This window comes from Hippopotamus amphibius, chromosome 1 (assembly GCF_030028045.1).
Source record: "Hippopotamus amphibius kiboko isolate mHipAmp2 chromosome 1, mHipAmp2.hap2, whole genome shotgun sequence".
NCBI lineage: Eukaryota > Metazoa > Chordata > Mammalia > Artiodactyla > Hippopotamidae > Hippopotamus > Hippopotamus amphibius.
In genome coordinates, this window is record NC_080186.1 from 37,891,506 (window position 1) to 37,906,481 (window position 14,976).

Genomic DNA, 14,976 nt, shown 5'->3' on the forward strand with positions numbered 1-14,976 from the left:
CAGAAATGCTAGGTAAATATCCCTGTTGTTTACTGAGTAACCAACCCCATAATCAGACAAGGGTCCCCATACAAAGTGCTGCCTCAAAGTTGGCTCCTTCTGTAGTGATGCCTGCCCCCAGCAGGCACCACGCCAGACAGATGCCCTCCACAAAGTCCCCTACCAGGGCCTTGCTGGGGGCTCTGAACCCCACCCCACAAGCTGGCTTTGGTGTATACCATGTTGCTTCAGGTTCGGCATCCCTTTGGAGAAAGGCTGCTCCTGCCAGCAGCCCCAAGGAAAGTGTAGTATAAGGACTATTTTCTGTTTGGTACCTTTCTGACCAATCAATCAATCAGTCAATCAACCCAGCCATGGGCCACCATTCCAATGTGATAAAGAGTCTTACCTTTAAAAATGTCCTGGGCCGATGTTAACCCCAATCCTGGGGAAGTTGGGTGCATTAGGACCAGTGTATCGTGCAACTTGATGATTCTTCCTTTAGGGGTTATATTTTCTTTATTTATATAGTTCCCCTCTCTCTCCTCACTGGCACCCCCCTCCCCTCATCCTCAGGAACCAGGAATGTGGCCTCATGAAAGAGGTCTGTCTTCTGTCTGGTTTATTGCAGGTGTGTTACCTCACCCTGACTAAGCTCCTGTATCCCAGGCTCTGCCTCCTCCTTCACGTTCATATGAGAACTCCTGTGCTCACCCCCAGTGGGGAACCCCTGATTTAGACAGCCACCCTTTACTAATTGACTTAAGACTTCCATCTCAAGGATACTCTAACCTTGTCATCTGGGATTCAATGATGCCAGAATTCTGTATTTCTAAGATTCTGTAACTCAGATTCCACCATGCTAGAATTCTGTGATGCCAAGATTCTGTGACTACAGATTCTATGCATCCAGAATTTTATGATTTTTCTGTTTCATGAATTTGTCATTGACATGGTGACAACAGCCAGGATTCACTTGGCCTAGGTTTCTGTGTTTGTTCTCCAGAGGATGCAAGTCTTGGCTTTAGGCTCTTTTCTCTGAATTCACTGAAGGCAGAGGAAGAAGATGGCTCGATAAAATGAAGGGTAGCATTCCTACCTCCCCTGGGGCTGCTGGGGGTGGGACATGCCCAGGGCAGCCCAGTCTTAGGCCCATGCACTCAGTCCACCTGCCTCCCCCAAGCCCCTTATTTAGGTCCCAATATCTGAGGGTAGCAGGAAAAGCAGGCTCCTTTAAGCCCTCCCACCCAGCTTCCTTTCCTCCCTGGCCTGCCTTCAGGTCTAGGAAAAGAAAGTTGACTTGGAGACTGGCCTGTCAAATGGGCCGAGGGGGAGGGTTAAGCACAGGGCAGGGAGCCAGTGGAGGAGATATGGGAAATTCCCTAGGGAGCCCTGCAGCTTTCCCTGAAGGTGAGGAAGGAACAGAGGCCGGAAGCCGGTGTGTGGGTGAGGGCACTGGTAAGGGTGGGGTGACCGGTATTGCATTGTGGGGCTGGAGCTGGGCTTCCGGCCATTGACCCATTGGTAACAAGAGACCTCCAATTTGGCGCCCTAGAGGCTGTCTGGTCAGCCCCTACCCACTTGGCTTTGTGTTCCTGTTCCTGAGTCAGACTCCCAGGAAAACACGGGAGGGCAGTGCCCCCAGGAGGGCCCACTGAGGCCAAGAAAGGGAGCAGGACTTTCTAAGGAGCACACTGGGGTCTGGGGCAGAACAAGGACCGAAACTCTGGGCTCCTGACTTCAGCCCAGAGCTATTTTACCCACACGTCAAAGGGCCCCAGGATTGTAAAATGCTCCCCCAACGAGACCATTTGGCCAGACTCCAGGCTAGAGGATGGGCCCGCCTCCAGGCTACCTTCCAGGTGCGGTCTGGACCACTCCTCCAGCCCTGTGGTTTGGCTGAAGCTGCCAAACTCGATTTTCCAGTGGTTGCCCTAGGCTGGGCAGAGCAGGAAGCCCTCCTCCAGGCATGAGCCCCTCAGGCCGCAGTCCTCCCCTCCCCCACCTCCTGACCTCATCCCCTGTTCCTTCTACACCAGTGCCGCCACCACTTCCTCCTCTACCTGCCTGTCATCTCCCCTGGCCTGCTCCCTGGGCATTGGGAGGGGTGGTCCAGCACTACCCCTCTCTGGTCCTCAATTTGCTCATCTATAGATGGGAAACACTGGAGTGTCTCCCAGGGATCAACTGTGGGGAAGCTCCAGAGAAAAGGGAGACACAAGTAGCAGCGGGTCAGCATTTGGATGGTGGGCGGGTGCAGTGTTGGGAGCAGAGCATGGGGTGTGAGAAGGAAGCAGTACTCTGCGGGATTCTGGAGGTGTGGTTGTTAGGGTGAGAGGTGCACGGTAAAGGAAGTGTGCCCCTCTGGTTTCCTCAGGTCACCTCTATGAAAGATGGAGACCGTCATCCCAGACCAAGTCCCCTCGTTACCAGCGTGCAGAGCCCTCACCGCAGTTCAGTGCAGTACCTGTGTACTCTGTTTAGTGTCTGTCTCCCCCCGAGCTGTGACTCCCACCAGGAAGAACGCCCACTGTCTTACTCACTGCTCTGTCCCCAGAAATTGGCATCCTCCCTGGCAACAGAGCAGGCACTACGGACCAAGACACACTTTCAGACACAGTTTCAGATTGAAAAGCAGAAGGAGAGGCACCCTAGGGGCTGGAGACCAGCCAAGTCAGCTCACCTAACTCAGGCCCTTTCTTTGGGCTGCCATACTGACCAAGCCTCCTCCTCTGGCCTGGAAGCCTTGTGTTCTCAGCTTCCAGGGAGCTATGGCTGGGATGGGAGAGAGTGAACTGCGTTTAGTCACTCAGGGGGTCACCTAGACTGGAATGGTGGGTGCCCACTGGCTGCGGCTGCCTCTGGGAGCCTGAAGGGGGAGGAGAGTTGGGAATCTGGGAGGGGGAGGAGCCCTCATTGCAGAAGAAGCTAAAAATAGCCAGAAGAGATGATGTCATCGTGTTCCCACAGCTCAGCATCCCCCTCACTCACACACACACACAAATGCACACACACTCTCACAGACCCAGATACACACAGACGCAAGAGTGGGCATACACACACACACACACACGCACACACTCTCTCTCTCTCTCTCTCTTATATAGGGCAGGGAGGCTTTTCTGGGTTCAAGGGCTGCAGGGGCAGGGAAGTCTGGTGAGTGTGTTTACATGTGTGTGTGTCTCTGTGTGCCTGGGTTTGCATGAGTGTGATTGTAAGTGTCTGTCTATATGCTTGTGTGCTGTGTCTAGGTGCATGTTTGTGTCTGTGTGTTCTCATTTGTAGGCATGTGTGTGTGTTGTTACACATGTCATGTTGCATTTGTGTCAGTGCATGTATCTGTTTATAGGCATGTAGTTGTATGCATGTGTGAATTTGTTACGCTGTATATCTGTGAGTCCAGTTATATTTACATGTCTGCATGTGTTTCTGGACTGTGTCACGTGTCTATATGTGTGGGCCCCCTTGTGGGCCTTGGGCACTAGCCTAGCTAGCATCCAGCTCTGACTGGGGTTCAGCACCTTCCCCCCAAACACTGAGAAGTCTCATCCTCCACCAGTGCTGTCTGGGCACGATGTGTTGGTGAATTCTCTGCCCCCTCCTCATCTCAGAGTCCCAGTCTCAGGCAAGCCCTGGAGCGGATGAAAGCAGACACAATTCATTTTCTTCTCATGGGCTTCCCAGGGGGCCAGGCCAAAGGTCTCAGGGTTCACTCCCACCTCTAACCCTCAAGAAAGGGAGCCCGGGGACCAGACCTCAGGACACTAGGACACTCACTAACTTGTGATTAAAGTGACACATTTAGAGACAGAGTCCCTCACAATGCTTCCTGCCACTGAGACACAACTCCATGGAGACACACCCCACAGAAACCCAGTTACACCCGATGACACACAGGCGCACACGCAGAAATCCAAGTGGAAAATCCCCAGGCCTGAGCGCTGAGCACCCTCCCCCTTTCTGGACTCTAACTCAGCCCCGCCCCACCTCCAACGCCCCAGCTCCACCGCTAGTCCTGAAAAATCCCCACCTCAGAGACTGGCTGGGGGGCTGAAGGTGGTACCTCCCCCCTCAGAAGCTGACACTCGCCTCCTGCCGGCTGCCCCCACCCCCCTCCTGACCTTCATTCCTCTCCGTGGAGCTGACGGCTCTCTCTCTGGCCCACGCGTACCCTCCCAAACACACCTTGACACGTACAGCTGGCCACAGAGGCACATTCTTTGCAAAGGCTCCTTTGGCCACATGTCTGCTTAGACGCCCGTTCTCTTGGTCTCACACACACTGACCATCACGGGCACACACAGCCGCATACTCCTCAGCCTCAGGCACTCGCGGTTTACGCTGGAGCAGTGCAATCTGTCTTTCATGCCCTCCTTTTCGGATCTGTGCCTCTACCTCCCTCTCCAAGGATCTGGCTCTTTATACCTTCCAAGATGCCTGTGGAGATCCTTTTCCCTGCACAGATGTCAGTGCAAGGTAGGAAAGTCCCCCACCTCGGAGGGCAGATCAAAAGCTGAGGCCAAAGATGAGGCCCTTGTTCTGTCCTTCCACTGTCTTACTGTGATGCCTGCTGCTGTCCCTGAAGCCTATCCCTGGGAGGATGCAGTCCCAACCCTGCCCTCATACCCTACAGAGTCATCTGGAAACACCTTGGAGTGGAGTAAAGCAGTTGGAGCAGGAAGGATTGTATTTGTCTGCTGTTCACCACCCGTGGCCCTTAGGAGACGCAGGTCCAGAGCCAGCCAAGCTTCTGGGCTAGTTTCTGAGCATGTCTAGAGGATCAGAAGGCTGCCAGGTTGACAAAGTTGTCTGAGAACTGAGGAGAGGAAGGAGAGGAAAGAGGGTGAGGAAGGCAGAAGTTCTGGAAGCTCCACTGCTCTCAGATTCTCCCATTTCCCCCAGCCCTCCACTTCCGGCCAATACATCCTCCATTAAGGCTCTCCGCCTTTGGGCTGCCTGCCATCAAAACCCCACCATGCCTTTGGGGTGATAATTCACAGAAGGTGTGTCCCCTAGAGTGCCTGTGCAGGGCTAAGGGGGTGGGGACTTGCGTGGCCCTGTTTTCCCCACACCTACCCTGGCTCAGGGCCCTCGGCTAACCTTGCCGTGGAAGGATCCACACCCTGGTGGTGGCAGTGAGGGTGTTGTTGGTATCCGTGGCCATGGTGGCAACATTGGTGGCTGCAGTGGTGGCAGCTGGGCCTTGGCGTTTCTGCCGGTACCTTCTGCGGCTACACTTGAACATCCTGGGAAACCGGGGCCGAGGCCAGCCCACACCTGGCCTGTGGTAGCGGAAGTTGAAGCCCCGGGGCCGAGGGGCACGGACAAGCTGAGGAGGCCCCATGGGTGCAGGCAGCTTCTGTAATGTGCCTGACAGTGCTACTGGCCAGGCCAGTTGAGGCCTCTATGACATAGAGAGCCTGTGTAAGAGTGATGCTGTTTATTACAGGTCCTGGTCCCCAGCCCCTCCCTAGGGGTCAAGCTTCCTCACAGTTCTCTCCATGGGTCCAGCCCAAGAGCCAGAAAACCTCAGCTTGGCCCCTTGGGAAACTCTGAGTGGGAATATCACTCCCTCACTTTCTCACTCATCCACATTAACAATATTAACGTTTCCTGAGTACTTACTATGTGCCAAACACAGTGCTGAGTCCCTTACACACATAATTTCATCTAATCCCACAACAACCCTATAACGAGATTCTATCGTCATTCCTATTTCATATACAGTCAATTCTCGTTATTCGTGGTAGTTATGTTCTAATTAAGTTACCACAAACACTGTATTAGCAAATATTGAGCCAGTGCTCCCAGGAGAAATACAGGATTAGATACATACTAACCTCTGGTCACAACATTTTGTCAGCTGAACAATAGCCTAGTTTATGTGTGTTTCTGTTAAAGGCACTTCATTTAAAATATATTGATGTCAATAACATTGAACTCACGGCCAACAGCACTGTAACGTGTGCCTGAATGAAGTTTATCTAACACATGTATTTTCTCCATAAGGTACACCACAGTCTTCTTGCACTTAGGAACACTAGAGAGCACTTCAGCATTATGCTGGAGGGGGTCTTTAATAGCAAAGTCACCAACAAAAAGCACAGCAATGCAAAAAGCAGACACTAAATAGGCCACAAAAAGAACCTTGTTTACAGTGTGAGAGCTGAAACAAGAAGGCAGAGCGTTCCCTTGTTCGACCTCAGCTGAGAACGAGCATGTTGGACAACTGGAATTTTTTACAGCTCTGCGCATGTCCATGAATGACCACAAAGGTGCCGAGAGTATTGGTTCGGAGTTACAAATCATTTTTAGTGAGTGGGTAAATTCACAGACATGGAATCCATGAATAATGAGGATCAACTGTACAAGGAAACTGAGGCTCAGTTAGGTGAAGTCACACAATTAGAGGCAGGCAGGGATCCAAATCTGGGATGGTCAAGGTCCAAAGCCCAGACATTTAACCCCTGCTATTCCACAGTCATTTAATCAGTCAGTCATGCAGAAATGTGCACTTAACCCTCTGTGCTTCACTTTCCCCATATTTAAAAAGCAGATGAAAAAACAATCTTACAGGATTGCTGAGAACGGGAAAAAAAGACTTACTATATAAGTTATGCATTTAAAACATGATTTGTACAAATATTAGTGTTAACACCTTTCCTCTCTCTCCTGTCTCTTCAACTGCCTCCTCCCATTATAAAAACAAAACAGGTTTAAAAATCTTCCATCCCACACCCCCTCTGGCTGTGACTCTCCTTATTCTGACCTTTCCACTCTCTGGTCATTCTCTTATGTCCCAGAAAGGGAAGAAAAATCTCATTTTAAATCCCGTTTTAAAACCCCATAACTACCCTGTTATACAGACCAGGAAACAGAGGCTTAAACCCAAGTCTAAGAAATGCCCCCAGGGTCACACAGCTAATAAGCAACAGAACCAGGATTCGTTCGAGCACTTGGTCTGAGTGACTTAAAAGCCAGAACTTTCCCAGCACCTCAACATCAGGACCAGCAGCCCCGGAAGGACTGAGATGATGGGGATTACAGAGCTGTAGAACTTTGGGGCAGAGGGTGGAGGGGATGTGGCCGGGGGGTGGGGGGGTTGCAGTGCTTTTGTGGGACCATGGTGCCCCCTGCTGGCAGGAATGGAAGAGGTGTATGCACAGTGCTAAGAGACGACTGAGGAGAGAAAAAGTGTGGGAAGGGAGAAAAGTGAGGAGGAGAGACGCAGGGAGGAGAAAGATGGGTTGAAGTTTTGTGGAGGGAAAAAGACTCTTTTGTCACTCAGAGGAGGGGGCCAAAAACACCAAGCCTTGGTCATTTCCCTGAAAGCATGTGTGGACATGCCTGCGTGAGAGTGTGTGTGTGTGTGTGTACACGGGAGAGAGAGAGTGTTTCAGTATGTACCTCAGATGTTACTTTGTTGATTGTTGCTGGGATCCAGTCCACACAGAGTTCAGAGTGTGTGTGCGCGCGTGTGAGTGTGCATTCGAGAGCACGAGGAGGTGTTTACGTGTGTATCTGTGTGTGTGTATACAGCTTGGACAGATGTGTGTGCCTGCGAGCACATAGGGTGTGTACAAACGTATCCGCAGACACAGGGTGGGAAGCACCTGTGCGCTGCTGTGGTGGCGGGCACACAGTTCTGGGGGGGCCACCTGCCCCACCCCCGGACCTCTCTCTTCTTTGGATCAGGAGGGGCGTTGCCGGTGGTTGGCGTTGCCAGGCGGAGGCCCGAGGCTGCTGGGGCTGTGGGGACGGAGCGCCAGGCAGCAGGGGGCAGCAGGGGCAGGAGGAGGCTGACTGGCTGTGGGTGGGGCGGGCGGGCAGAAGGAGGCCTTTAAAGCGCCTGCCCGCCCACAGGTGAGCCGTGCTGTGTGAGAGCCAGCTCTGTCTCCCCGCCTGGAGCTGCGGTCCCCTCTGGAGCCTCAGCAGGTCCCTCTTTCAGAACTCACCACCAGGAACCCTGAACAGGTGACGGCACAGGACAGAGACTATCCTGTGATTTGAAACCAATCTGGAAATAGGTCTGGGGAGCTGGAGGGGCCATGGGAAGGGTCTTGGGAGAATCTAGGATTGGTCTGGGGCGAGTGGAACGTGCCAAATATACAGGTGCCAGGGAAGGGCATGGAGAGACCCTGTAGTGTAGGAGCCAGGCTTGGGGTGCCAGGGGAGGAACCCGGGATGTTAGGATTTCAGAGCGTCAGGTGTTGGTAGAGGGCCTGGGCAGTACAGAGGGACAGGGGTGTCGGGATGGGAACTGGGAAACGTCCTGAGGTGTCAGAGTCCAGATGCAGGAGAAGCTTGGCGAGTATATGAGTCCAGGATGCTGGAGGTCGTGTGTCCACCCAGGTTGGGGGTGGGGGCAGGGAGTGAGGTCCTGACTCACACACATCTGTCTCCCAGGAGCCACCATGCAGTGCTTCAGCTTCATTAAGACCATGATGATCCTCTTCAATATGCTCATCTTTGTAAGTACGGGGGTTATGGGCTCTTTGGGGTTCCCTACGGGAGTGGCTCTTAACCTGAGCAGAGCCCGAACTGGGGAATAGGAGAGTGCTGTGCCCAGAATCTTCCTGTAAGTTGATGAGATGCGGAAGTGTCCCCAGATGCTGAGTCCTGGTCCCAGTGGCAGCCTGGCTGCCATGCAAATTGGGGTGGAGAAGCTTAAGGGTATTCCTCTCCCTTCCAGGAAGCTTCAACTCAGGCTTAGAGCAGAGCAGGGTAGGCTAACAGGCTGCGGTCCCAGTGAGGGGAAGGGGGTTTGCCCAAGGTCACTTCGTGTAGAAGAAAATTCAGTAGCGTCTGTGTGATGGGGAGCCAAAAGCAGAGAAGGCCCAGAGACATCAGAGCAGAGTGTCAGCGGCAAGCAGCCCTTATTCATTCAACAAGCACATTGCTTAAGACTCTGTGCTAAGTGCTGGGGTGACAGGTGAGCAAGCCCTTTCTCTGCCCTCAGGGATCTCAGGTCCAGCAGGCCAGATAGGCAGACAGTTTCAACATAGTATATATGGTCTTAGCACAGGGGCCCATAGGAGGGGCTTGAACCCTGCCTGGTCAGAGAAGAATTCTAGGAGAAAATAGCTGAAGCTAGGAATTTGCACTGAGTGAGGGGGTTGGTAAAGCATGCAGAAAGGCCCAGAGGCAATGAAATTAGATATTGTTCAGAAAGCCAGGAACAGATTGTATAGGGCACGTTGGAGAAAGCTGAGCAAGGGGCCATGAACCCTAGAGATGGTGGTAGAGATGGGAAGAAATGGACAAAGTGGACAAAGCATAAAGCCCTTGGATGGTGGCTGAGGGGTGGAAGAAGGGGCAAGAGAGACAGAGGTCTTGGATGATGACCATGTCTCTGACAAGAACAACCTGGGGGATATCCCACATCAGCTGTATACCCAATGGGGTTGCAGCTCAGGATATTTGAATGTTCTGTACCCGTAGGTAGTCATTCAGCCATGGGAGGGGTGTGAGCACTCAGGGAGAGTGAACTCCAGGAAACTCAACTTATAAACAGAGAAATGGCCACCAGGAAGCAAATGAAAAAAGAGCAGCAGGAAGCAAACCAGGTGCGGGAGGTATCAGAGAGGTCAAGGAGGATCTGCCAGGACCTCTCTGGAGGTGCAATGGATAAGACTCTGCGCTCCCAATGCAGGGGGCCTGGGTTCGATCCTTGGTCAGGGAACTAGAGCCCACATGCATGCTGCAACTGAGTCTGCATGCCACAACTAAGAAGCCTGCGGGCTGAAAATAAGGAGCTTGTCCACCCCAACTAAGACCCTGCGCAACCATATAAATATTAAAAAAAAAAAGGAGGATACGCCTATGACTGAGCACAGGATGTCACCAGAGACTTTGGAGCCACATGAGTGGGTTAGAGTGAGTAAAATGTGAGCAAATGGAGACATGCAGTGTAGATGAATTTGGAGGAATTGGGCTAGGGTGAATAAACTCTCTGACTCCAATGTGGTCTATGCCTTGGGCTTCCTCTGGTTTCAGGGAACTAGCCTTTATCCACGTATCTGAAGAAAGCAACAGGATTGCAGGGATTTGGAGAGCAGGGGCTCTGGCCTGAGGGGGTTAAAGGCAAATCCGGTTTGGTTTCTGGCCTCTGTTGCCCATGCCTTGCCAGAGTGGGCAGGGCAGGCCTCAGACTCCTTGAAATTTGACCCCGTAGGCTAAAAGCCCAGCTTTCTGTCCTTGGGCAAACATGCCTGAGATCCACCCACAATCTGCCACCTCACCCCTGGTTCTAGCCTCAGTTTCCATAGCCGGAAAGTGGGGACTGAACGCCTAGGTGGTGTCAGGCTGACTGATCCACTGAAGCTATGGATCAGCAAGGCTTTGCTCTAAGAGCTGTGGGAACTGGGCAGTGCCCTCTTCCCCAGTCTAGGCCTCAGGATTCCCTGTGAGCTGGGGGATTGAGCCAGAGAGCCTCTAAGAGTTCTGGCTGTACTCCCTCTCTGGTGCCTCAGTTTCCACTTGTGTGACAAGGAGAGATCTAGGCTGGTCCTGGAGGGGAGCCAAATGGGGCCTTGGGGTGGGTATCCCTTCTCACCACCGCCCTCTCCGAGGTTGGGAGCAGGTGTAAATCTCAGCCACACCTCTGTTGCTATGGTGACTGTTGAGCCTGCTCAATGCTACCACCCCCGTTTCCACCTATCAGAGGACAGAGGTGTTCCAGGCAACTATAGCCCAGAAAGGAAATGGGGGTGGGGCGGGAGTTCTGGGGGAGGGATGTTCACCTGCTTGTTTTCATTCCCAGCTATGTGGCAGGACCCTGGCAGCAGTGAGGGAGAGCCTTGCCCCTCCCCCTCTCCTGTGGCTATTTCTGGAATCCCTGATTCCATTCATATCTGCCTAGGTGTGCAGCCTGGTGCTGGCGATGGATGTCCCAGCTCCCATCTTTCTGGCTCTAAAGGATGTTTTTCATCCCTACAGGATAAGTTTCTAGACTCCGTAGCCAATAAAGCCAAGTTTCCCGTCTCGCATCTCCCTAACTCAACTGTGTGGTAGGCAGCTGCGTGAAGGCACTGTTTCAAGGTCTGCCTCTCTGTCTCCAGCTGTGTGGTGTGGCCCTGTTGGCAGTGGGCATCTGGGTGTCAGTCGATGGACCATCCTTCCTGAAGATCTTCGGGCCAATATCATCCACTGCCATGCAGTTTGTCAACGTGGGCTACTTCCTCATCGCAGCTGGTGCTGTGCTCTTCGCTCTTGGTTTCCTGGGCTGCTACGGTGCCCAGACTGAGAACAAGTGTGCCCTCATGATGGTGTGTCAAACCACAGACCCGTCGCCAAGGCCCAGGATCCTCTCACCCTTCACACCGGACCCTGGGGATCCCCAAACCCTGCTCTGTACTCCAGGGGCCTCAGCAAAGGGGGCCCCTGCCTTGTTTTCATGGGAGGGTGGGTTAGGGCAAGGAAAGCATGAGGGACTGTCTCTCCCTAAAACCCAGATCCCTCTTCTCCACTCAGTTCTTCTTCATCCTCCTCCTCATCTTCATTGCTGAGGTTGCAGCTGCTGTGGTTGCCTTGGTGTACACCACAATGGTGAGCAGCGGGGATGGGGTAAGGAAGGACAATTGGGCAAAGCCCTGTGCATGGCCACCCTCCCTACCAGGCCCTAAACACTGACCTTCCCCAACCAGGCTGAGCAGTTACTGACGTCGGTGGTAGTGCCCACCATCAAGAAAGAGTACGGTTCCCAAAAAGACTTCACCCAAGTGTGGAACTCTACTATGGATGGGGTAAGGTGGGCTGGGGGAGGTTTGGGGGGCGGGGAGAAATAAGCGAGGCCCCACTGACCACCCTCTTCTTATCTCCAGCTCAAGTGCTGTGGCTTCAACAACTACACAGACTTTGAGGACTCTCCCTACGTAAAAACAACCCAAGTCTTTCCCCCATACTGTTGCTTTGACCGTGTCAATCGCACATTCGTGGAACCCTGCACTCATGTTGAGGCCCAGAAGCACGATGTAGAGGTAGAGGTTGGCCTGGGAGGTTGGGCTACTCTGATGGCCTCAGAGTGCTGGATGAGAGCGGGGGCAGCTGCTGACTATAGATGCTCTCTCCCCTCCCCCAAGGGTTGCTTCAGTCAGCTTCTGCATGACATCCGAACCAATGCAGTCACTGTGGGTGGTGTGGCAGCTGGAATTGGGGGCTTGGAGGTAAGGAGGGGAAGGGGTTGGGGCAGGATATCCCCACTGGCTCAGGGCTGCTTGACCCATCTCTGAGGCCCCATCGGAAGAGACAGACTTCTAACAAAGCTTCATGTCGAGTGTCTGGAGGGCAGGGGACTAAAGCTTAAGGCCCGCGGTCACATTTCCTCATCTCTCCCTGTCCCTTTCTCACCAGTTGGCTGCCATGATTGTGTCCATGTATCTGTACTGCAATCTGAAATAAGTCAGCTGCTGCCTCCGCCGCTGCTGCTGCCACATAGAAACTGGGAAGCGGCACCCTGGCACTGCCAAGAAGCAGTGATCAGGGTGGGGACAAGATCTCACAGTGTCACTTGGGCCAGAGTGGGCCTGGCCTTGTTCCTCTGGACTCGGGGCCAAACAGGCATCACTGCCTTCCATCTGTGCCTGACTTTTCCTTCCCTTGGTGGGGTTGCCGTTCACCTATTCCAGAGCCTCTAAGGTAGCCGACCCTCCAGTCTCTCTTAAATCCTAGGTTACCTCTCAGGCCAAGCAGGGAGGGGTGCTCTTGGTGATCCCAGTACTCCAAGGGCAGGGGGTGGGGTGGGGATTAGAGAAAGGCACCCATAGCACGAGCATATGCAAAATCAGCAGTCACCCGGCGGATGTGTAGAAGGCACTTCAGAACTCATAAACCCATTAAAATGTTTCCATTTGGACTCTTTTTGTGTATCCTTGGGGAGAGGGACCCACCGTGCCTAAACTGGCCTCAAATTCCTGTGGGGCTGTTGACTCAGAAGGCTCCTGGAAATGTAGCAAAAGAGAAGGAGCGCGGAGGTGGGTGGCTACTCCTCACCTTCATTTGGATTCCAGGCCTCGGAGGAAGCCTAACAAGGATGTCCAAGAGGACACTGAGGGGCTGGGCCAGTCTGCAGTCCTGTAATGTGGGAGGACTTTGGCCTTGAAACTACCCCCTCCTAGGTAGGAGCACTGGACTGGAAAGCTATAAAAATAACAAGCTTGTGCCCAACGGGGGGCAGGGAGACCACAAATATTGCCAGGGCAATGGAAGAAGGTCATTCCTTAGGCTCTGGAAAGCCCTCCCAAAGCCCCCATCAGGGGACCCCAAGCTTCCTACCCTTCCCATGCAGGCACAGACCCCCACCTGGCCCTGCTTTGGGGATTTCAGAAAGAATTTCACTTACTCTCCGTCTTGGTCACCCGGTGCTCTATAGATCTGATCTCAAGTGGGTCTAGAAAGGCCACGTGACTTGTTTCAAGGCCCACAACCTCCCATGAAGAGCTGAGCCTGGATTTTGGTCCAGGCCATCTGACTCCAGAGCCGGGTGGGGTCCTGGCGGACATGGCAACATGATTTGCTTTCAGGCCAGGATGTCCCAGACACAGATCTGACGGCTGCTGCAGGAGAGGCAGCACTAAGGTGGGGGGCTGTGGCTGGAGGATAGTACGTCTACTTCAAAGCAAAGCCCAGCCTGGCAAACCAGTCCTCCCTGCTTCCCTGTGGATCCCCCTTCCCAGGTTTTACTAGGGCAACCCAGAACCATCACCCCCTGTGAGTCCAAAAAGGAAATGCGACCTAGCCAGTGCCACACGGTGCCTGAGCGCTAGTCTGTGAGACCCAGACCAGGAGACTGCTGGGCAGATGGGCAGGTACTCAGCCCCCCATCCCACCTTTCCCACCTTTCTATGCCTCTCACACTGCCCCACCCCAGGTGCCTATATAGAGGCCATAAGGGATTTGTTTGCCCTGGGCAGGCCTCCACCTCATTATGGGCTAATTGCTCCTCAACCTGGCTGTTGCGGAACCTCAAGCACTATCTCTACCTCCAGCAAACACTGAAGGCGTCAGGGTGGCGAGAAATGGCCGAGCCACACACCACCCGTGCCATCGCCGAGCAGGGCTCCAGGCACCAGCTGGAGAGGCAAGGGACATAGAGCTGGTGACAGGGCGGAGTTCCAGCCAGCTCCTGCCTCCCTGGCCAAGGCTCTATATAAAGAGCTCATCAGAATCACTTTGCAAGGGCTCTGCAGGCAGCCCCCTTCTCCAAGTGTCCTACACTCACTCTCTTGAACCTAAGCCCTTCACAGATTCCTTAAATGTCATGCCCCCTGCCTTGGGCTATCTCAACCACTTCCTCTGGACAATCTCATCCATTTTCTGGTGCTTGCATGACTTAGATCTTCCTAACCTCTCTGGATCACTGGTTGGGTAAGAAACTGATGAAAATCATTTTCTCCAGAAAAATGCCCAGATATGCATACAAAGTACCCTAAGGGCCAAAGACATCCTTGTTCCTGTGTCTCCATCTACAGCCCAGTCCTCACTTCCTGAATGATGCCCATTCAGCTCTGTCCCACCCACTTCCTTCCCACCTCCACTACACTCCTATACTCACGTGCTCTCCATCACCACCACCGCCCCCAGCCCCATAACCAGTATCTCTTTTTCTCTCTTGCTCCATTTTTGGGGATAGATGCCCTGGCCCAGATAAGCTAGGCAGGAAACAGCCTGATGGTTAAATAGTGGGAATGGGGCGTGGGGTGGCTGCTCTGAGCTCAGCCCCAAGTAGGGTGGGACAAAGGTCAGGTTCAGTTGTTCTAGGGTGGAGCCTTGGAAAAATCTTGGAGTTTGAGACTTGGGCATCCCCTGGTGGCCAAACGGCCCCAAATGGAAGATAAATCTGCGGAGGACAGTAAAGAGAACTCATCATCACATCATAACTCACCCATCCTCTCCCTACTCATCTTACCCGCCCCGCCCCGATTTCTCTCTTACACATACACACACACACACACACACACACACACACACACACACACACAGCCACAAGACACACCCCCA

General features: G+C 53.3%; 2 protein-coding genes across 2 annotated transcripts; one reads left to right on the forward strand and one right to left on the reverse strand.

Annotated features, from left to right (window-relative positions):
- Positions 1-4,648: 4,648 nt before the first annotated feature.
- Positions 4,649-5,367, reverse strand: P3R3URF (PIK3R3 upstream open reading frame). Its single transcript, XM_057709652.1, has 2 exons — positions 5,080-5,367; positions 4,649-4,795 (listed from the first exon to the last, which is right to left on the reverse strand). Exons 1-2 carry the CDS (start codon positions 5,321-5,323, stop codon positions 4,752-4,754), a joined length of 288 nt encoding a protein of 95 aa, XP_057565635.1. The 5' UTR covers positions 5,324-5,367; the 3' UTR covers positions 4,649-4,751.
- A 2,489-nt stretch (positions 5,368-7,856) lies between these two features.
- TSPAN1 (tetraspanin 1) lies at positions 7,857-12,806 on the forward strand. Its single transcript, XM_057709620.1, has 8 exons — positions 7,857-7,953; positions 8,386-8,450; positions 11,040-11,246; positions 11,452-11,526; positions 11,625-11,723; positions 11,802-11,957; positions 12,060-12,143; positions 12,331-12,806. Exons 2-8 carry the CDS (start codon positions 8,394-8,396, stop codon positions 12,376-12,378), a joined length of 726 nt encoding a protein of 241 aa, XP_057565603.1. The 5' UTR covers positions 7,857-7,953; positions 8,386-8,393; the 3' UTR covers positions 12,379-12,806.
- Positions 12,807-14,976: the final 2,170 nt, after the last annotated feature.

Excerpts from the sequence above, each read along its gene's own strand:
- P3R3URF (XM_057709652.1), bottom strand. The coding sequence starts at position 5,323 with ATGGGGCCTCCTCAGCTTGTCCGTGCCCCTCGGCCCCGGGGCTTCAAC. Across the intron at positions 4,796-5,079 it reads GTGGATCCTTCCACGGCAAG|TTCTCAGACAACTTTGTCAA; the intron begins GTTAGCCGAGGG and ends TCCTCTCCTCAG.
- TSPAN1 (XM_057709620.1), top strand. The coding sequence starts at position 8,394 with ATGCAGTGCTTCAGCTTCATTAAGACCATGATGATCCTCTTCAATATG. Across the intron at positions 8,451-11,039 it reads TCTTCAATATGCTCATCTTT|CTGTGTGGTGTGGCCCTGTT; the intron begins GTAAGTACGGGG and ends CTCTGTCTCCAG. Across the intron at positions 11,527-11,624 it reads CCTTGGTGTACACCACAATG|GCTGAGCAGTTACTGACGTC; the intron begins GTGAGCAGCGGG and ends TTCCCCAACCAG.